The 23,410-nt window shown below is 39.3% G+C and overlaps 3 protein-coding genes across 3 annotated transcripts; all 3 read right to left on the bottom strand.

The window, feature by feature from the left end:
* Positions 1 to 16,359: 16,359 nt before the first annotated feature.
* On the bottom strand, positions 16,360 to 16,980 carry LOC120354278. The gene has a single exon (XM_039441183.1). It carries the CDS (start codon positions 16,978 to 16,980, stop codon positions 16,360 to 16,362), a length of 621 nt encoding a protein of 206 aa, XP_039297117.1.
* Positions 16,981 to 18,933: 1,953 nt separating this feature from the next.
* On the bottom strand, positions 18,934 to 20,538 carry LOC120354277. The gene has a single exon (XM_039441182.1). The coding sequence runs from the start codon at positions 20,536 to 20,538 to the stop codon at positions 18,934 to 18,936; it is 1,605 nt and encodes a 534-aa protein (XP_039297116.1).
* Positions 20,539 to 20,704: 166 nt separating this feature from the next.
* On the bottom strand, positions 20,705 to 22,522 carry LOC120354276. Its single transcript, XM_039441181.1, has one exon. The coding sequence runs from the start codon at positions 22,520 to 22,522 to the stop codon at positions 20,705 to 20,707; it is 1,818 nt and encodes a 605-aa protein (XP_039297115.1).
* Positions 22,523 to 23,410: the final 888 nt, after the last annotated feature.

Raw genomic sequence — 23,410 nt, 5'->3', positions numbered from 1 at the left:
ATTTATACGTAAAATAGTACCTTGACATGAAACCTTGAATAAATTATACCTTGACATGAATTGGAATGTCACTGATGAGAGCAGCCTTGATCACAGATTGATCATAATTGGCATAAACATGGATGGAGAGAGACCTCAGAATGGAGTTAGGCCTGAAAAACGGTTTAACACATGAAATTCTGGTTGGACTCATCTATCGAGAGAGTTTGCCCATCAGATTGCAATTGGATGTTCAAATAGATGCTGCTGTGACAAATTCCATGGATTGTCTGACTTCTGTATGTGAGTAAGTGCTGGAAAAGAGAGCATCAAAGCGTAAATCTACAAGGTGGTGTAACAATGAATTAACCAACTTGAGAATAACTGTAAAAAGAAAGAGAAGACTGTTACAGTCAATTCCTGATGTGGAGAGCGTTCATCTTGGTTGAATATAAAGCTCTTGAGCGAGAATATTTCTCCAAAATAAGAGAAAGTAAAAGAGCATCATGAGATCTATTATTCAGGAGTTAAATGAGGACCCCTGAGGCCTGGCATATAGGGTTGTAATGGAAAAGATCAAGACCAATGTACCATTGGAAGCTATGAGGTTTGAGAATAGTATCGAGATAGAACCCAGATTTGTTGTTTCCAGGCTGTTGAATCATCTTAAGCCTGATGATGAGATCGTAAACCAAGACTGGTTTCACAGAAGAATGAGAGCACAAGTCGATATATTTGAAAACCTAGAAGATGGTTTGGCCATTGAAGAAGACGAGATAAAAACAGCCCTATATGGTATGGCAAGAAAGAAGGCACCAGGTGAAGATTCTCTCACTGTTGAGGTTGTACAGAGTGTTTATCCAAAAATTAAAGATGTTGTGCTATGCTTGTTCAACCGTTTGTACTTCTCAGGATACTTCCCGACTGAATGGAAAAAGGTAATCTGAGGCTGATACATAAGGGACGGGGGAAGCCCATTGACAGTCCATTGTCATATAGGCCACTAACATTATTGTCTGTTGTTGGGAAGTGGTATGAAAGAGTGCTCAACAAGAGGATAAGATCAAATATTGAGGGCAACTTTCAGAATACTCAATATGGGTTTTGAAGTGGTAAAAGCACACAGATGACTATAAACAAGCTTTTGTCAATATCGGAAGGAGCAGAGGAGACATATGTGTATGTCATCTTCATTGACATCACTGGAGCGTTCGACAGATTGTTGTGGCCTTCAGTCCTGTATCAGTTGGAGAAGAGGGATGTGAATAAACAGGAATACCTTGCGATTAAAAGTTATTTCGACCAAAAAGAAGTGGTGTATAAAGTTGGAGCTGTGGAAGGACAAAAGTATCTAACTTGTGGTTGCCCACAAGGGAGTATTTTGAGGCCTACTATGTGGATAGTTGAGTTTGATTCTTTATTAAGGATAAGAATACCAGAAGGGTGTTGTGTGCTGGCATATGCTGATGATTTGGTTGTGGTCGTTGGAGCAACATCACAAGTAGAAGAAAGGGAAGAAGCATCAATGAAGTTGATTGAAAATTGGTGTAGAATGCACAAAATGAATATTAGTGTAACCAAAATGCAGGCACTCATGCTTAAGGGACATTGTAATAGATATCAGCGGCCAAGGATACACTTACAGGGAGAATTGATTCTCTATGCCGAAGTGGTCAAGTACCTGGGAGTTTGCTTGGATGAGAAGCTGAGTTTAAAAGAACACATATTGCGCACTGGAAGGAAAGCGGTGGAAACGTTTGCCAAAGTGAAGCGAATAAGCGGAGCAAGTTGGGCTCTAGCTTTAAAGATAGACTCCTAATGTATAAGGCAGTCTTTGAGGGAATTCTTTTCTATGCGGCCTCAACATGGGCGCACAGAGTGAGATTGTCGACATATGATAAGTTATTGAACAGATACCAGAGACTAGCTTTACTGGTGGTTACTGGGGGATATAGAACAGTTTCACAAGAGGCGCTGTGTGTATTGTGTGGAGTTCTTCCAGCCGACCTTAGGGCAATTGAGCTGAAGACAAAGTATGAGTTAAAAGCAGAAGGTAGATTTACATCGAGAAGAAAGAGTGAGATTGAGGATGCAACTTGAATGGCCTGGGAGGAGCGATGGCGAAAATCAGCAGTTGGAAGATCACTGTTTGAAGTGATACCAAGTGTTATTGAGAGGAGAGATTGGTACTGGTTGCAACCGGATCATTACTCAACCCAGGTGCTGACTGGACATGGGAAATTCAGAGGGTACTTGCAGAAATTTCATGTGGTGCAGGATTCTCGTTGTGAGCAGTGTTTGAGGCAGGAGGATAATGTGGCCCATGCTCTGTGTGGCATGCATGTGAAGGACAGAAGGACAACAGAAAGATATCTACACAATTTTGGCTCCAGATTGGATCTTAGAGAGAATATCAAGAAAGAGGTGAATGGAAGATTACTAGTCTGTATGTCAAAGATCTAATAACAGTTAGAATGAGCCAGCTCTGAAAATGGAGGAATTTAATTTAATTTTATTTGTAATTTTGTCTTTTCCAGATGATGCTTGGACTAGTGTGCTGTTTTCCAATGGTAAATAGCTAAAATGACAATTGATTAAAGTGGTAAACTCTATCAATGTAAATTTTTTTATTAAATGTGAGTTCTTGTCCGGTGGGGGCGTGGTGCGGCGTCTGGGGGTCGTGGGCGAGGCCTTTGTGTGGTTCCTGGGCTGCATAAGGTAGTATCCTATGATCTCGACCGGCTAGAACCTGGAAGAATGGTCAAATGGTGCTGCCGGCTGTCCGGGGGCCTCACTGGGCAGTGTGTGGTTCCCTGATCTAGCTCTCCCATGATCCCAACTAGATAGAATCTGGAAGGGGCAGCGAGCGGGTTGGGTTGAGCTGTGCCCACAGGATATGCCTTGCATATGCCTCTTTCCATCCATGGCTTCCTGGGGGTTACCCTGTGCCCTTGCTTGTGCTGGGCTTATACTGAACTGATAAGTCAACTTCGTCGAAATTAAACTTGAAAAATGACTGCTAATATCATAAGCAATGAATGCTGTACTGTGGAGAATGCTTGGAGTAATTGTAACTAAGACTGACTGGAGTTGGTTCCTCCAAACTAGGTATTGACGTAGCTCCTGACAAGACTTTGACATGGGATTGTTTTAGATTTATGAGGTACTGTGACACAAAAATAACATCATTGATTGAATTGAATAAATGAAAAACCAATAAAAACTAATAAAACTCTGAAAAACGAATAAAAATCAGAAAATCAAATAAAAACCAATAAAAGTGAAAAAAACTTCAAAATTAAAATCTCTAATTGACTGACTGACTGACTGACCTATTTTGTTGATGCATTGGCATCTGGGGCTGAAGAGACTGGAGATTTGAGGAAAGAATAAGACTAGATATCATAATAAAAATTTATTCATAAATAGTCACAGTAACCCTTAGAAGTGGTGCCCTTGTAGCACCAGTAGACCGAAGTAGGAGGACTAACACTAGGCGGAAAATTTCGGTCTGCCCCTGGACTGGAAACAGTGCTGGTGACAGGCCGAGGACAGTGAGTGGTGCTGTGATACTGTATCATAGTGCCACGCTAACTCAGTGCTGATCATACTGTCACTGTGGCCTGAGTCTCAGTAGCAGCTCGCACGCGCGGGAGAGTTGCAAGTTCTGCAGGAGAAGCCTTTGGGCCTATAAAATGCAGGGGTGGAAGGTGTATACAGGGATCAGCTCCTGTATCCGGGAATTTTCGGGCTTCGGCCGCTCACACCTGAAATAGTCATTGATAAGCTCTATCAACTGCCACAAGTCCCATATCTGTAAAAATTTCAGGAACTCCACCCCATCTATGCAAAGTTTGATTTCAGATTCCCAATTATCAGGCTTCAGATGCAATTTGAACAGAAAATTTCGAGTGGAAAAGATTGAGCATGAGAATCTCTACAATTATTGCTCAGTAACATTTCCACCTAAAATTGAAAATAAGCTCGAAATTCAAGAAAATGTGATTATCTAATTGCAAACTGTTGGCAACTGTTGATTCTATTAAATGATTCACTATGGAGAGATAGCAGACCTCGTGTGTCTCCAGCGTTATTGTCCTGTCAACAGCTGGCTCAGATCTTTGTTTATAAGTAGACTTGAGATGCGCATGAACACTAGAGTCAGGTGATCAATTTTCAAGGAAAGTTCTGTGAGTGTTCCACACCAGATTTTTTATTTTTTTGCTCTTATAACTTTTTAAACATCGATCGGAAAAATACATTCTGATTATGAGCTTATAGAGCATTGAATTCTCTTCAATTTGACATTTTATTTCACATTTTTACGCATTTCCTACAACTGTTTCAGCAGCTTTAGTGTTGAGTGTGAAATCTCCAGTTTTTCAACAATAGACCAATTGACTAAAGAATTCGGTGGGAATGTTTAGTACAAAATTTTTGACTTTGCAGTTTTGTTGAGACTAGTCAGGAGGAGAACATAACAAAAGTCCCCATTCCTAACTCATGTGCTAAGAGGATGAGGGTGGTTTAGAAGTTGCATTTTTCAGCGTTGTGCTTCCATGCTTATATCTTGATAACAATACTTTCAACCGACATGAATAACCATTAAAAATTAAGCTTGACAAATTCTGTACACTTTTTGTCCAGTGGAATTTTGTAATATTCCAAATAGTTCCCGAGATATTCGCTCTTGAAGGTGTGCAATTGTTGGAATAACAAGTTTTTTATGCAGTTTTTGCTCTTTCAGGGCTTATTAGTTTCCAAAAATGCATTGTAAAAATTAATGCTTATTGTAGGTTTGTAGAGCATTGAATTATCTTTGCAATAATAATAATAATAATAATAATAATATATCGAGTGACCTGGCTGGCTCAGGTCTAGTGTCAGAGTTTTCAGGTCGCACTGATCAATTTCAGGACCTCTGACATGACCTAACGACTGCTTTTTAGGCAGCTGGGACCGACAGCTTAACGTGTCCATTGGAAACACGGGAGTGGCCTGAGATAAATATCTTGCCCAGGCCGGGATTTGAACACGAGCCTCTGAATCATAAAGCCAGCATCTGATCCACTCGACTACGGCCACTCCTTTGTATCTTTGCAATTATATATTATTTCACTATTCCAAGTTCCGTTTCATTGTTCTTGCAACTTTAATGTAGGCAGTGAAGTTTTTAATCCTGCAACAATTTGATCATTTGACAATGAAATTTGAAGAGGGTGTCTGTTACACAATTTTTTACATTGCAGCTTGATTTGGACTAGTTGGTAGGTGTACATAGCAAACGGGCGCATCTAGACTATATTCCGTCTGATGAAGGTGTGGAACTGCTGAATTGACACTACTTGTTGCAATATTGAAACTTTCACCCCCTATATTACAGTTACTATAACATTAAAATTATATATTATATATATCATCAAGACAATGGCATTTGCAACATAAACGCCCTATACCATGGCACATCCTCTTATATGCTATCTTTTCTCTATGATGAAACCTTATTCAAAAAAAGGAAGGATCATTTTGTCAGATCATTATCGAAAAAAGGTTCAAAAAGTGACTCTGCAATATTGCTTAAACAGAAATCATTTCACAGTCAGTCTGAGATATTAATCTTCTATTATAGAAACGTCTAAAGTTCTCAGATCAATCCATAATGGTGGGATAGGTTCACTTCAATCTGTCATAAATCCTTATAAGTAATATCAATATCCTGCCCATTCAACAAATGGTGACAGTTCTCAATGATACTCAATATAGGGGTTGTGAAGGTCATCAATTTTTTTATATTATTGATAGACTAATATTATTACAGAACTAGGCTTAAATACATACATGATCCTTTTAACTGATTTTATCTGATTGACGTTTTGGAAGAAATTCTTCTTCTTCTTTTTCTTCTTCGTCGTCTTCTTCTTCGTCTTCTTCTTCTTCTTTTCTTCTTCTTCTTCTTCTCTTCTTCTTCTTCTTCTTCTTCTTCTCTTCTTCTTCTTCTTCTTCTTCTTGCATGGGCTCTAGTAAGTCAATAGTGAGAACTTCGCTAACGCTCATTCAATGAATTCATTACCATGAACCCCTTTATGCCCTTTATAGTAAATGACCGAACGTAGTGAGGTCTATGTTTTAACTCGTATTTTCTTTTGTTTGTCTGTATGTAACGCGATTACGGCCAAACGCGTTTATAGAATTCGATGAGATTTGCCAGGAATATTCCTTTTTCAACTGCGCGTCGATGTATACACAAGGTTTTTTTGAAATTTGACATTTTAAGGATAATATGAAAATGAAAGGAATTCCTCCATACTCTGATATCACTATATATTATATTAATATTGGGTCACCGAGCTTCGCTCGTTATTTTTATTTATTGATAAACAAAACACAATTCTCCAAAACAATCGTGTTTATATTTTACAGCAGGTTATACGTCAGATATGAATTTTCGGGGATGTGATATTTTGATTTTCTGAAAGTCTCAGCTGTTTCAGCCAAGTATGAATTATCCTTTTAATGTAGTTCAGTGAGTTTTCCCAAGGATAAGACGTAGTGCAATCGAATTTTTATATCATGAACCTAGTATGTTCCAAATTTCGTGAAAATCGTTAGAGCCGTTTTCGAGATCCGTTGAACATAAATGAATAACCATAAATATGAATAGCCATATATAAAAATATATACAGATATTGAATGAAAAAGACTAAGAAATTGTCAAAAACCACTGATTTATTGATAATTAGAGAGACCGGTTTCGATTATTACACCATTGTCAATCTCTGATAAACTAAAACTAAATACAAGAGCAGCAGAATTTATACTAGTAGGCGAGTACTGCTATTAGTCGAGGGCATGAACGCCTGCCATTGGCCTAGCTAGACAGTCTCCTCCCACTCAACGGTGTGACAAAATGGCGGCTTCAGTAACAGAATCGCCATGATAATAAAATTTATTCCGAAACCCGGTCTTTCTAATTATCAATAAATCAGTGGTTTTTTGACAATTTCTTAGTCTTTTTCATTCAATGTGAATAATTACCACAATATCAACTTCTCAACTACACAAAAAGTACACAGATATTGCTCGCTTAATATAATAGGATAGATATATTATAAAACAAAATAAAACTTGTAGCACCCTTTATTTATTAAAAAACTTAAAATAGTTGAACCAAGTTTATATTTTAAGTTTTTTAATAAATAAAGGGTGCTACAAGTTTTATTTTGTTTTATTAATTTAAAAGCAGCCCATTTCAATAAGTGTCTTATAGATATATTATAATCTACTTTAAAGATAGGATCAATCAGACTATAGAATTATTCATAGTCATTCAGCTGACAAGTGGATTATTCACTGCATGCATTACACAGATATCTGGCCGTGTCTATTTCTATAAGATAGGGTTTCAATACTTTTTATGATGCGTGCCCATCAGTATCAATATTCTCACATTTGAAAAACAAATCTAATAGGTGATTGAAAATAAAATAGAAAATGATTGAATGAAATGAATAATGCTGAATAAATTATAATATTCTCGATTGAGAAAAACTAATTTTAAAATAGTTGATAAATATTATTATTTTTATCAGATGGAAAGATTATCACAAAACTGGATAAATCATCAACTGAGTTTATCCTATACTATTAAACGAGCAACTTCTGTTTATATGTTTGTATTTTATCGGATCTCGAAAACGGCTTCAACGATTCTCACGAAATTCAGAACATAGTAGGTTTATAATATAAAGATTCGATTGCACTAGGTCTCTCATCCCTGGGAAAACTCGCTGAAGGACATTAAAAGGATAATTATTATTCATCCATGGAAAAACAGCTGATAATAATATTATTCCGTCGTCTGATGGTGATGGAAGTGAGTGAGCAAGTTCATGAGTGTGGGACTGTGACAAAATTATGACTCAGCTGTTGAACTTTTGTAATCATTCAATCTGGTACTTACAACCGAGTGCCGGTTGTAAAAAAGCCGGGTTATTTTCAATCCTGATTAATCCCAGTAGATTCATCTTTTTGAAATGGTTTTCTCTGATTTGGTTCACGTGAAGTTGATCAGGATCAAAATTAAACCGGCTTTTGTGCAACTGGGCCTTTGTGAGGGAAAGTTTTGCATTCCTCTGGGAATTAATCTCAATTTACTGTGATTAGATAGAACATTTCTGTATTAATGTTATTATAATTTCTTCTTTCGTAATTAATTGTTTATGCTTTTGTACTCCAGAGCGAAGCTCGGTCCCCGATATTTAACATAAAGTGAGTTTTTAAGAGTAAATTATAAATCATCTAGAACAGGTGACTTCAGATACTTGTGAATGAGAAAACTGCGTCAAGTCTGTTCACTGAACTAATAGTTAGGCCTCACAAGGTTAGGGTAATGAAAATTATAAGATTATGAATATTCATGATTAAAACATGATGATTCTCCAAAAAAATAATATACAGTTTATTCAAAGTTTGAACCTTCTGTTAAGTCCAATACTAATGTGGAGTATGTTATACAGAAATTCCCACAAAACTCTGGCGAGAGGCAGCACCTATAAAGTCAGTTATCAGTGACAAATTCAATACCAACTGAATTTAAATTCATTTTGAGAGTTCTTCACACATCAAAAAACGTTTGTTGGTAGTCGAATTTGCAAAAATAATCCTCAAGTTTAATGAAAAGCAGTGATCAAAGTTGCACCGACGGAAAATAATTGAGTAGAGAAAACCTTAATGTAGTTGTAGTGTGTGACGCTAGATAGCGCTGGCAGCGAGCCTGATACAAACCACCGTGATACTGTATCATTCGTCATTCTATTCATCTTCATCGCCCTCCTCAACAACACCTTCTCATCATTCTCATCCACCTACTACTCCTCCTCCTCCTCTCCCTTCTTCTTCTTTTTCTACTTCTTCTTTACTTCATGATAGCCGTGACTTTGCCCAACAAACCTGTACGCGTACGGTATGTTTTAAGATAAATTATAAATGACGTTTATAAACGGTAAAGCACGAAATTATAGGCCAAGTGTCCATAAAAGACTGGTTATGTACAGTCATCATCAAAAATCTGACAAAAGATGTGTTGAATGTCGGAGCATCAGAACTATAGTGAGGTCCACATTTTAATGGCAGTGGAGAAAGATAGGAGAACAACGTTTTCAAAATACAAGCTTTATGAACATACTAGCCGTCAGGCTCGCTTCGCTCGCCATATCCGTCTAGCCAGGGGGCTCCGCCCCCTGGACCCCGACTGGATCGTCCAAGAATGAGATCAGCAGGCTCGCTTCGCTCGCCTGCATTTTTAATTTGAGCATTTTTATCATATGTTAGGACAATCCAGTCGGGGGTCCAGTCTAAACGTCTGGCTAAACGGATATGGCGAGCGAAGCGAGCGTGACGGCTAGTAATATTATATAATATCAGGAATAGCTCTGATTGAAGTAGCAGTGCCCAATCAATTTTTCCGCGATAAATGCATTTAAATCTTCAACTTGGTGCCAACCTAACTAAGTCAACTCAACTTAATGCCAACCTGACAAAATTATTAATTTAGTTAACTGTTAACAACTGTTTCGAAGAGGTACTCTCTCTAGATTATAGTTCTATATTAACATATGGTATGGACATTTTTCAATTATAATTAAGAGAATAAGAAGAACATACATGCTAAAAGGCAAACTTTAAACCCTTAAAAACCACCCTTAGAGTTAAAATATTGCCAAAATATTTCTTAGTGCGCCTCTAAAGGGCCAACTGAACATACCTACCAAATTTGAACGTTTTTGGTCCGGTAGATTTTTAGTTCTGCGAATGAGTGAGTGAATCAGTCAGTCAGTGAGTGAGTGCCATTTCGCTTTTATATATATAGATTTTGTGCTCCCAAGTGGGCAACAAAGAACTGAACAAAATAGAAGAATGAACAGAATAGAAAAATGGACATAATAGAAGCATGGAAAAAATAAGAGAATTGGAATTATTGACCGAGCGAAGTGAAGTCTAAGATTCAAGTCGACGGTTTGGCATTTCTCTTAATTTTTAAATGTTTATATGTTTATATGTTTCGCATTTACGGCGAAACGCGGTAATAGATTTTCATGAAAGTTCACAGGTATGTTCCTTTTTCAATTGCGCGTCGACGTATATATGAGGTTTTTGGAAATTTTGCATTTCAAGGATAATATAAAAGGAAAGAGGAGCCTCCTTCATATGCCAATATTAGAGTAAAAATCAGACTCTAGAATAATTATTCATCATAAATCAGCTGACAAGTGATTACACAGATGTGTGGAGAAGCCAGTCTATTGCTGTATTTCCATAAGGTCTATAGTTTCAATCAGGTACTTGTGGATGAGAATACTGCGTGAGGTCTACTGTTCACAGAACTACTAGTAAAACTAGTATGAAAGTGAAAGGCAGACTGAATAATAAAAGTAAAATGACTCTCTCAAGTCAAGGTTAATTGCCTTGAAGGGTTGAAGGAGAAAAAGAGGAAGAAGAAGAAGAGGAAGAAGAAGAAGAAGAGAAGAAGAAGAAGAGAAGAAGAAGAAGAAGAAGAAGAAGAAGAAGAAGCAGCGAGAAGAAGAAGAATGAGTGAAAAAAGGGTAAAGACCACCCTTTGATATGACCAGACAGGTGCACCTGTGACTTACGGCTTTTCGGTTTTCACTTTTATTTCTATTTTTTATTCCGTTCTTTTTTGTTCTTTGGTAATTTTTAAGGGTGTTGAGAGTCTTTAGTCATCAAGTTTTGGGTGTCTGAGGCAATTTCTCTTCTGACACAATCATTTTCTTTGTTCAATTTTTTTACTATTCCACTAATTTTTCACTTGTTCATTGGGATCTACCGTACATATTCTCTATACTCTCTACCTTATTCTCTATCTAGTTTTGGTCCGCTTACTTCTACTTCACCACCTTCTTATTCATTTTCTTCACCTCATTCTCCTTATTTTTTGGCTTCGTCTGCAACTGTCTCGAATTTCTCCTCCCTTTACTACCCGTTTTTTCTAATTCTTCATCGATTTTGTTCTCTGTTTCTTTCTCCTCCTTCTTCCCTATTTCTGATTCTCCTACTCACCCTTCTACTTCTTCTTCTTCTTATTCCTCCTGCTTATTGTTCTTCTTCTTCTTCATCATCCTCTTTTTCTTCTTTATTTTCTAATTTTTCTTCTTCTTCCCCTCTACTTCTCCTTACCGTTTTACTTCTTCTTCTCCTCCTCCTTCATCTCCACCTCCATCAGCTCCTGATCTCCAATCTCTAATCTAAATCCTATACATTTTTTCTTCTTCTTCTTTTTCTGCTACTTCAGCTTTTTTCTCTTCTCCCTTTCCTCTTCGTCTTTCTCTCCTTTTAATCCTTCTTCTCCTCCTCCCTAAATACTCTACACACTTTTCCACCTTTTTCTGACTTTAGTAACTCCATCCTGTTCCTCTTTCCCCTCCTCCAACACCCTCTCCCTCTTCCTTCTCTTAACTCCTCCACCTCCTCCTCCTCCATCACCACCTCCTTGCTCCTTCACCCTTTTGTTTTTTCCCTCACAATTGTTTTCGTCCAAAAAGCATCATTCACCTTGGCACCAATTCTAACTTATCCTTTAACTCACTCATATAATATTATGAAACTTTTTTTGCCACTTTTTCATAATTTCTAATATTATTTTTTTTGTTTTGTAATTTCTTCTTTCTAATTTCTCAACCTCACATCAGACTAACTTTTCAACGTTTATCATTTCTATCATTTATTGTATAAAACACTATTATCATAATACAATAAATTATGACATTGGAGGAAAAATTAGCCTGAGCCTGTACTATTCCTCTCCAAAAATTCTGATAAAATGTTAATGTTGCCCAAAGGTCAAGGTTATGCAATCACACACTGCTTAGTCACTTGATTTTCGGCCAAGGGATAATTTATTTGAGAATTTTGAATTTTGAAGGTTGACGTAATATTTAAAATAGGTAATTTACAGAATGTATCACAATAAATCAAAAACTTAATACAGTTTTTATTGTTAACTCTCATATAATTTATCCATTTCCAACTCAAATAACAATAATAAGCATAATTGGTAACAATAATTTGTTTTTCCACTAGTCTCTCTCACTCTGTTTATTTCTCTTACTCTCCAAAATACCTGAGATTTTATATATGAGATAGAGCACTTTACCTGGTCTCAGATTGTAGAACACAAAATTACGCCTATAGTGAGGTCCACGTTATAATGGCAGTGTTCCATTAGCAATGGTATTGCTATCCTTGTCTATCATTCAACAAAGCGTATAGTGCTATCTCTTTCTCACTTTGCTCTGTTGCCAGATCGTCTCTTAGCAATGTATAATTCATAACTAATTAACACAAAATTTCATCTTTATTATGAAATAATTGAAAAATATAATGTCTTGCTCAATAACGGGAATGAACAGTCAATATTACATCAATAAATAATATAATATCAGCTACCGTCTATAGTAGGCATTGACAAGACAGAGGATTCGGCAACGTTGTTCTCCTTTCTTTCTCCACTGCCATTATAACGTGAACCTCACTATAGTCTCTCTCACTTTGTATATTTCTCTTACTCTCCAAAATAACTGGGAATTTATATGAGATAGAGCGCTCTACCTGGTCTTAGATTGTAGAGCACAAAATTACGCTTAGAGAGATTTTGAATAATAAATTCAAATGGTAACATTCCGAAGATATTGTTTATCAAAATTGATTTTCTTTTCATAGTTCACTAATTTTTTGAAAATTATAATTCATTATTGATTGAAGATGGAGAGCTCTGATTGATGTTTTATTTTGTTCGGAATTTTATAATCTAAAAAAAGTGGAAGCGAATTTTTGTCAGATGACTAGATTTGGAGGAAATAGCTGGAAATTGGAAAATTAACCGAAAATACGAGGTTTTCGGGCCACTCTGTATCTAGTCACTACCTCTGTAAACAAAGCCATAGTGCATTCGTGTGACGTCAGCACAGGAAGGCTCCTACATCAATAAAAATTCGTTGATTTCAGCTGATCTATATCAGCTAGTGTTTCTATTGGTGTAGGAGCTCTACCTGAGCTGACGTCACACGAATACACTATGGCTTTGTTTACGGAGGAAGTGATCTAGCACGAGGGAATTTTGCATGCAAAAAGCGGTTCTGGACTTTTCTTATGTATCCAAACAATATTTATTGGAAATTCAGAGCTACAGTATATAATAATGAATAAAAATATAAATGAGTAGTCTTTTAAATTATTTGAAGTAACGTAATAATTTAAAAGCCTACTCATTATTATATCCTATACTATTGAACGAGCAATTTCTATTTATATGTTTAAATGTTTATATGTCTGTATGTGACCGGATTTCGAAAAAGGCTCTAACGATTCTCCTGGAATTTCGAACAAAGTAGGTTCATGATATAAAAATTCGATTGCACTAGGTCTTAACCGAGGGATAACTCGCTGAAGGACATTGAAAGGATAAATACGTTTAATACGGACATTTTGGAAAAATAGCTGGAAATTTTGTCGTCTGTCGATACCGTAATGGAAGTGAGTGAGCGAGTGCATGTGTGGGTTATTCCTCAGCTGATTTCACGAGAATCATCCATCAAGAAAAACTTATTTTCGCCACACTGCACAGAAAGCAACTGTTTTTCAGTTCCTATGTAGATCTGAAAGACATTGTTTGCAGACGACTCTCGTCTGATGTCAGAACAGGGCCGGAAAGAGTGCCCTTTCCGGCCGCTAAATTTCAAGTGTGCTGAAACAGCTGATCGAATAACTTTTCATTATTTGAGTTTGTTATTCAATAATTGAAACATTTATAATAATATCATCTTATTGTCATTTGAAAGAATAAAAAGTATAAACTCAACCTCCCACATAATTGAACGTAATCTTTTAGGTTATTTAGACAAATCAGAATAAAAAATAAAAATACTTGGACGATTTCCTGATATTCAGATTACCTCAGATTTTCTAGAGCTATCACCTCCACTTCTGCTTTCGGAAATGCTTAATAAACAATTATTCTCATACATATTATCTTATATATATATATTGTTTATTTTTGTGTGTGGCAAAAAATAGCGTTCGCACCACAGGCAAAAATGTTTTTTTGCCACACTTGGATGTAATGAGCTGGTTTACGTGCGTCATATGGAGGCCAAAAGTGATTGTTTTCCGACCAGGCCGGTAAAACTTTACGGCCCTAGGGCTGTAAAATGACCTTGAATAACAGCTGATCGTGTCCGATCTCACAAAAATCATAGAGAGATAATCTCATAACGACTGTAATAATCTATATAATTATGTATCGTGAATTGCGGTATTATGTCTATAATATATTTTATAAATTACTGTTTCATAATTAATATTTGTTATTGTGTTTTTATATCAAACAATAGAATACGATGATATCTCCATAGCCTCAACAATATACTTAATGTTGGTTGCATTGTCCATTGTCAGAAAGGTACGTATCGCAAGTATTTAAAAGTGAAGAATCGAATTTGAAATCAAAGTACAATAATTGTATCAATATTTAAAAGTGAGGTAGAGTAATAATTGTTTCTTTTTTATTGTCGAATTCCACTTCTTAATGCAATACAATCAACAATAATACGGTAATAAGAAAATACAGCAGAGATCTGAAGTTTAAGGTAAGCCTACTGGTAAAACTCAGCCTTGACTGAAAAATTCCTAGTAATTTTTCTGTAATTCATTATTAAAACTTTTAGATAATTTTTATTCAATATTAAACCATATAGAGAAAACATTAGGCCCACTCAAGATTGAATCTTCAAATGTTTTCTCTATGATTTAACTATTTTCAGAGCAATATTTTGTTGTGGAAATGCTGGCAAACTGGCTAAGTGTTTCAGTCAGGCCCCCTCGTTCAACAATACGGTATGGCCGAGAGCCTAAAGGCGTAATACATCAAACCTCAAAGCTCAGTGAATAACAAACATGATCTAGGTTCGAATCTCGGTGAATGACATTTTTTTTGTCAATGAATTTCGACTTTTATTAGCTATTTTTTATATTAGTTACCGTAATTTAAATTTCAATAAATTTTTTTGGTATATTTTGAGACAAAACTGTGAAATATGCAATTATATTTAATTTTTCACATTATTTCAAAATAGTAATAAAAATTCTATTCATCCATCTATCCATGAGATATTGCACCGGGCGCAAAGCGCGAGCTATAAAAATTCAAACAATTATTTGAAATATTGATAGTATAAAAATATGGTCACTATTGTAAATTATTAATTAGTAATATTGAAATTAATTGACAGTAAAAGTTGTCATAACCAAGATTCAAACTATCAAAATAGGCTGTTTGAATTTTATTTATTTTTCAATTTCTTATATATTGGGAAGTTTTTTTTTTTGGTGTGGCAAAAAATAGCGTTTGCAACATGGGCAAAAATGTTTTTCCGGCTCTCGAATGCTTGAGGTTCTCGACTTCGTCTCGAACTTGAAAACCACGATCTCGAGCCGGAAAACGTACATTTTCGACCCTAGGTGCGAAATAAACTATTCCGGCTCTCAATCTTTTCTAGTCCTCGGCCTACGGCTTCGGACTTGAAAATCGATTTCGAGCCGGAAAAGTCTCATTTTCGGCCCTAGGTGCGAAATCACGTTACTTAGTAGCTCAAAATAAAGTCATTACCTTTAAGAAGCTCTCGTACAAGGATGGCGGGTTCGCAGTGGACTGTAACAGCGGTTTTCCTCGTTCGGGTAGGCGGTAGCACGTTATTGTAATAAGAAATCACTTGCACTGGCTGGGGGAAAACATGGGCCCATGTCGCAGCGAAGAGGTCGTACATTTATAAGTTCTTTCAAAGGGAGGAAAATTTGGTAGCGTTAGTGCACGTATTAGAACAAGCCATCTTGTCAAAGCGGGAACGGGCGAAGAAGAAGTAGTGGGGAGTGAACAAGCCGAGAGAGAGAGCAGTGCCATCTACAATGGGCTTGGCGATATCATTGCGGCTGATGGCAGTGGCATGTTAGATGGCCATGGGTGAGCGCGGTTGATTCAAAACACAGCCAACTTACCGACAGATATAAGAGGAAACTGCCGAAGTTATATTGGCGGTAACATACCCCCCCCTCAAAAACGAACAGTTTTTCATAGCGGTGGAAACAATCTCCAGCGGGTCGGTGACAATACACAGTGAGAGCGTTGCACAAATGACCAGAAAGGTGGCGCAGACAGGAACAGTGGTGTAGCTAGGAGCAGCGGTGTAGACAGAAACAGCAGTGTAGACAGGAACGGCGGTGTAGACAGTAGCAGCGGTGTAGACAATAACAATCCTCACGGATGTGAGCGAGGCGGTTTCATGCGGTGTGTGCGGTAACTTGTAGAAGGTTTCAAATGATGCGGTGAACTTTGCGTATGTCTCGAACAATGTTCCCAGATGCGCATTTGATAGTGACTACACGTACTAGTCCATCTTTACCAGGGTGTAGCGCAATAATCCTGCCTAACGGCCAGCTGAGAGGAGAGGTGTTGACAGATTTGATTATGACCAAATCGTTAAGTTGCAAGTTTCTTTCAGCGGTTTTCCATTTTGTGCGATTGATCAAGGTGCATAGGTACTCCTTGGACCAGCGATTCCAGAAATATTGGGTCATTTGGTTTGTAAGTCTCCAGCGGCGTGCGACCAATAGTTCCTTCGTCTCTATGGGTTGCGGTGGTGCGGTAAGAGGTCTGCCAATTAGGAAGTGCCCGGGAGTGAGCACGGAGGCAGCTTCAGCAGGTTCAGAGGACAATTCTGTAAGCGGTCGACTATTTAGAATACTTTCAATTCTAACGAAAATGGTGTCATACTCTTCGTATGTAAGAGCTGTGTCCCCAATACAGCGGTGTAGCAGTGTTTTGGCGGATTTGACGGCGGCTTCCCATATGCCTCCTTGATGCGGAGCATAAGGGGGAATGAACTTCCAGTTTATGCCGTAGTTAGACAGAAAGCACTTCACTTCAGAGGGCATCGTCTTCAAGAGTTTTCTAACTCATACATTTTTCTTGCGGCGGATGTGAAAGTCTTAGCGTTGTCTGAAAAAGAGTGTGCGGCGCGCACTCTGCGGGCAATAAATCGGTGTAGAGCGGCGATGAAGTTGTTGACAGACATCGAGGACAGGAACTCTAGATGAGTAGCTTTGGTGGTCAAACATACAAATATGCACAGATAACCTTTTGTTGTTTGTGTGCGTTTCAATAAAGATGTTTTGCATGAGAAAGGACAGCAAAGTCCAAGCCAGTTAAATTGAATGGTCTATTGGCGGTGACTCGTTCAGCAGGTAGCGGGGCCATACGTTGCTGTAGGTTGGTGCGGCAAAAGCGGTTACAAATGACACATTGATGTATTATGCGGCGAACTTGATTGCGGGCAGAGATTATCCAATACTGTTGGCAAACAGCTGCTTGTGTGGTGCGGGGACCGGCATGACAATTTTGAAGATGTATGTGTCGAATGATGAGTGAGGATACATGCTCATTTTTCGGCAGCAATAATGGATTTCTAGCTTCACTAGAAATCGGAGCGTGCTCAAGACGACCAGATAAGCGTATCAAATCGTAATCATCAATGTACGGTTGCAACGTTAGTAGATGCTTAGGACATTTTCCAGCTTTCAACTCTGTTATTTCCTTCTGAAATTTATCCCGTTGCACAACATGAACAATGAGTTTTCTAGCTATTTCAGCTTCACAGGCGGTGGTGTCAATTGAGGCAGGCGTTTCACAGGTTTCAATCTGTTTGACTATTTGCAGCGATATTCATAACGGGCTGGTTTGATGCGGTAGAGAATTATCACAGAAAGAGAGAAATCTGTTAGAGCCAATGTAATGGGCTTCAAATCACGTTACTTAGTAGCTCAAAATAAAGTCATTACCTTTAAGAAGCTTCTCGTACAAGGATGGCGGGTTCGCAGTGGACTGTAACAGCGGTTTTCTCGTTCGGGTAGGCGGTAGCACGTTATTGTAATAAGAAATCACTTGCACTGGCTGGGGGGAAAACATGGGCCCATGTCGCAGCGAAGAGGTCGTACATTTATAAGTTCTTTCAAAGGGAGGAAAAATTGGTAGCGTTAGTGCACGTTTTAGAACAAGCCATCTTGACAAAGCGGGAACGGGCGAAGAAGAGTAGTGGGGAGTGAAACAAGCCGAGAGAGAGAGCAGTGCCATCTACAATGGGCTTGGCGATATCATTGCGGCTGATGGCAGTGGCATGTTAGATGGCCATGGGTGAGCGCGGTTGATTCAAAACACAGCCAACTTACCGACAGATATAAAGGGAAACTGCCGAAGTTATATTGGCGGTAACATACCCCCCCCTCAAAAACGAACAGTTTTTCATAGCGGTGGAAACAATCTCCAGCGGGTCGGTGACAATACACAGTGAGAGCGTTGCACAAATGACCAGAAAGGTGGCGCAGACAGGAACAGTGGTGTAGCTAGGAGCAGCGGTGTAGACAGAAACAGCAGTGTAGACAGGAACGGCGGTGTAGACAGTAGCAGCGGTGTAGACAATAACAATCCTCACGGATGTGAGCGAGGCGGTCTTCATGCGGTGTGTGCGGTAACTTGTAGAAGGTTTCAAATGATGCGGTGAACTTTGCGTATGTCTCGAACAATGTTCCCAGATGCGCATTTGATAGTGACTACACGTACTAGTCCATCTTTACCAGGGTGTAGCGCAATAATCCTGCCTAACGGCCAGCTGAGAGGAGAGGTGTTGACAGATTTGATTATGACCAAATCGTTAAGTTGCAAGTTTCTTTCAGCGGTTTTCCATTTTGTGCGATTGATCAAGGTGCATAGGTACTCCTTGGACCAGCGATTCCAGAAATATTGGGTCATTTGGTTTGTAAGTCTCCAGCGGCGTGCGACCAATAGTTCCTTCGTCTCTATGGGTTGCGGTGGTGCGGTAAGAGGTCTACCAATTAGGAAGTGCCGGGAGTGAGCACGGAGGCAGCTTCAGCAGGTTCAGAGGACAATTCTGTAAGCGGTCGACTATTTAGAATACTTTCAATTCTAACGAAAATGGTGTCATACTCTTCGTATGTAAGAGCTGTGTCCCCAATACAGCGGTGTAGCAGTGTTTTGGCGGATTTGACGGCGGCTTCCCATATGCCTCCTTGATGCGGAGCATAAGGGGGAATGAACTTCCAGTTTATGCCGTAGTTAGACAGAAAGCACTTCACTTCAGAGGGCATCGTCTTCAAGAGTTTTTCTAACTCATACATTTTTCTTGCGGCGGATGTGAAAGTCTTAGCGTTGTCTGAAAACAGAGTGTGCGGCGCACCTCTGCGGGCAATAAATCGGTGTAGAGCGGCGATGAAGTTGTTGACAGACATCGAGGACAGGAACTCTAGATGAGTAGCTTTGGTGGTCAAACATACAAATATGCACAGATAACCTTTTGTTGTTTGTGTGCGTTTCAATAAAGATGTTTTGCATGAGAAAGGACCAGCAAAGTCCAAGCCAGTTAAATTGAATGGTCTATTGGCGGTGACTCGTTCAGCAGGTAGCGGGGCCATACGTTGCTGTAGGTTGGTGCGGCAAAAGCGGTTACAAATGACACATTGATGTATTATGCGGCGAACTTGATTGCGGGCAGAGATTATCCAATACTGTTGGCAAACAGCTGCTTGTGTGGTGCGGGGACCGGCATGACAATTTTGAAGATGTATGTGTCGAATGATGAGTGAGGATACATGCTCATTTTTCGGCAGCAATAATGGATTTCTAGCTTCACTAGAAATCGGAGCGTGCTCAAGACGACCAGATAAGCGTATCAAATCGTAATCATCAATGTACGGTTGCAACGTTAGTAGATGCTTAGGACATTTTCCAGCTTTCAACTCTGTTATTTCCTTCTGAAATTTATCCCGTTGCACAACATGAACAATGAGTTTTCTAGCTATTTCAGCTTCACAGGCGGTGGTGTCAATTGAGGCAGGCGTTTCACAGGTTTCAATCTGTTTGACTATTTTGCAGCGATATTCATAACGGGCTGGTTTGATGCGGTTGACAAATCTTAGTATGTAGACAAAAATACGACATAGCTTTCCAAATTTGGATACACGTTCTATAGCGGTATACAAACGATTCTCAATTGGTTCTTCAACAGTAGCGAGAATGTACAGCGGGTTAGTTTTCATCTCAGGTACAATGTTGGAAACAAGATGATTGGACACGGGAAAGTCAGTGGCGAGACAACGAAACGCATTGGTAGTGTGCCACCAATCATGGCAGGAGACGATTTCAGCGGGAGTCAAGCCTCTCGAAGCAATATCTGCACAGTTGTTAGCAGAAGTAACGTGATGCCATGACTCAAGTTTTGTTAACTGAGTAATTTGCTGTACTCTGTTGGCAACAAAAATCTGCAATTTGTATGTGGGTGTGTTGATCCAATCCAAGGCAGTCTTGGAATCGGTGTAGAGTCGAATTTCTTGTAAATCATATTCGGACAGCGTAGGTAAGATGGCGGATAGTAAACGAGCAAGCAGCAAACAACCCATCAATTCCAGGCGTGGAATTGTCATAGTTTTCAGCGGGGCGACATGACTTTTGGCGGCTATGAGACGGCAGTTAACATATCTATTTTCAGTCTCTTCATGAATATATATACAAGCAGCAAACCCCTTTCGGAGGCATCGGCGAATCCAAGCAGCCGGGTAGTAGAGCGGTTACAGGCGAGTAAACGCGGGATTACAACATTGTCCAAACGGGAATTTCAGCGGTAATCAGCTCCCAATGAGCTCGAAGTGAGGCTGGAACCTCAGTGTCCCAAGCTAATTGCTGAGACCACAGCGTGCGCATGAATAGCTTGAACAGCATTATGAGAGGAGTGAGCCACCCAAGGGGGTCGTAGACTCGAGCGATGAATGATAGAACGGTTCTTTTAGTGATTTGCCCATTAAAAGGAGAAATGAAATAGCGAAAGTTGTCCGCGAGCGGGCTGTAGACAATTCCAAGAACTTTTGCAGTAGCGTTGTCATCAAACATACAATCTTGATTTTCCAAAAATTCTGCAGGCAAGTTAGCGATCAATTCAGGAGTATTAGAGTTCCATTTCCGAAGTTCAAAGGAGCCAAGCGACAATAACTCAATCAGTTCAGAAATAAGCGTTTGTGCTTCAGAAAAATTGTTACTTCCTCCCAGCAGGTCATCAACATAAGTTTGACTTGTTAAAACTTTACTTGCCAGAGGGAATGCTTCTCCTTCATCCTTGACAAGTTGTTGCAATGTGCGTTGCGCTAAATAAGCACTGGAAGTAAGCCCATAGGTTACGGTTTTAAGTTCAAATTCTTTTGCAGGTTCATGATAATTAGGTTTCCAAAAAACATGTTGGTGACGGCAGTCTTCAGGCCTTAACAAAATCTGGCGATACATCTGCTTGCAATCAGAAAGGACAATGTACTTGTAAGTGCGGAATTTGGTCAATACTTGAATAATATTGGACTGCAGTTTTGGCCCTGGTAACAAATTCTCATTTAGTGAATGCCCATTGGTATCCTTGCTGGAAGCATTAAACACCACCCTGATTTTCTGAGTGGGGTCCTTATTTTTAAAAACTGCATGGTGTGGAATCACATAGTCAGAAGCGGATTTGGCAAGTTCCAAATGGCCAAGCTCATGATATTCTGTCATGAAGTTGTCGTATTTCTTCTTTAGTTCCGAAGAATTTTCCAAGCGTTTTAATAATCCAAGGTGACTTCGATAAGCTTGCTTGCGGTTTGAAACAAGAACAGGCGCGCTAGGCTTGAAGGGGAGTGCGACTACATATCTGCCTTCATCATTGCGGTAGGTAGTGGACTCATAGAGCTGTTCACAGAGTTCATCTTCAGGTGATAAGAGTTTCGCATTTATTTGGACATCTTCAGTCTCCCAAAACTTGTTCATGACCTCAGCAAGCGGTTCTTCGCGGGCAAACATGGTGCAGATAAGTTGCATCTGATGAAGCGGAGCAGGCGAGTCCTCAATATTTAGCTTTCCACTCAGAACATAGCCAAATATAGTGGCGAAGGCAGCGGGATTTCCTGGTATAATAGCATTGGCGGAAGAAACAAATACATTAGGATAAATGTCAGCTCCAATCAAGAGGTCTATCCTATTGGGTTGGTCAAAACCAGGGTCAGCGAGATCCAAATGTGAAAGTGAGGTTTTGAGCTCACTGCTGATTGGAAAAGCGGGTAGGTCACCAGCTATTTGCTCTAAGACAAGGGCTTCAGTTTGGAGAAAGGTGTTAAACTGCGGTCGAGATAGCAGTGTCAAATGAGTGGTACCTTTTACAGCGGTCGCTTGTTCAGAGATACCATTAATCTGAATGCGTGCGGGCATGATGGTGATACCAAGTTGCTGGGCAGCTCGGGTAGTGATAATCGATCTCATGGAGCCACAATCCAATACAGCACGTAGTAATTGTGATCGGTTGTATTGATCAACAACGGCAACGATAGCGGTGCCCAGTAAAGCAGAAGCGTGTACAGCTTTCACTTGTGCACAGCCACTGAAGGTGTCCGGCATGCCGGTGGATGAACTGCGGGTTGGGGTTGAGATATTGGTCACAGGCGCTGTGCCAAAAGGTGACGAAGAAGACCGTGAGGGACTGGCCGTGTTTTGCGGGATTCTCGAATTGGTACAACATGAATTACTTACATATTGTGATGAGTGTATGTCATCGGTAAACCGCTGTGTTGACATTGGTTCAAATCCTGGTGGCGGGGAGCGACAGCTAGCACCTCCAGAGGTGGAAGCTGGTTGGTAACTAGATATGGTAGGCCTATTATGAGAGCCAGAAGGGTAGCGATCTGGTCGGCGTTCAGCAATTAAAAAGGATTGTGAACTCTCATTATTTTTGCATAGCAGGGTATGGTGATGGATTGATTTACATGCACGACAAGAGGACAGTGAATTGCATTTGGCTTTGAGGTGGGACCCGAGGCATCCGAAGCATCTGCGGTTTTGCTTGACAATATCCATTCGTTTGTTGATAGGTTCCTTCCTAAAGCGCTCACATTTGTACAATGGATGAGGAATGTTGCATAGTACACACAGATTGCTGCCACTTTTGTTTTCAGTAAATTGCGGTTTTACTACTTGTGAATGATCTTCAGTCTTCACTTTTGCGGTTGGTATAGCGGTGTAACTAGCACTAGATAACTGTTCGCTCACCTCATTGATGGCGGTTACCTCCAGCGATTTTTCTTGGTTGGAAATGAATTCATCAGGTGGTCAAAAGCAGGTAAGTCGTCAGGGCCCAAAGAATTCTCAAATTTGGCTCTTACAGCGTTAGGCAATTTCTGAAGGCAAATCATTGTTATTAAGAAATCAGCATGGTTCAATTTCAAATTAAATAGTGATTGCTTAGCTGAGCCTAATTCAATGGCAAAATGTCTAAGTACTTCAACAAGA

Source organism: Nilaparvata lugens, chromosome 14 (genome assembly GCF_014356525.2).
Source record: "Nilaparvata lugens isolate BPH chromosome 14, ASM1435652v1, whole genome shotgun sequence".
Lineage (NCBI taxonomy): Eukaryota > Metazoa > Arthropoda > Insecta > Hemiptera > Delphacidae > Nilaparvata > Nilaparvata lugens.
This window is presented reverse-complemented; position numbering and strand designations above follow the sequence as displayed.

Bases quoted from the DNA above. Each gene is read 5' to 3' on its own strand.
- LOC120354278 (XM_039441183.1), bottom strand. From the start codon at position 16,980: ATGCCCTCTGAAGTGAAGTGCTTTCTGTCTAACTACGGCATAAACTGG.
- LOC120354276 (XM_039441181.1), bottom strand. From the start codon at position 22,522: ATGCCGGACACCTTCAGTGGCTGTGCACAAGTGAAAGCTGTACACGCT.
- LOC120354277 (XM_039441182.1), bottom strand. From the start codon at position 20,538: ATGACAATTCCACGCCTGGAATTGATGGGTTGTTTGCTGCTTGCTCGT.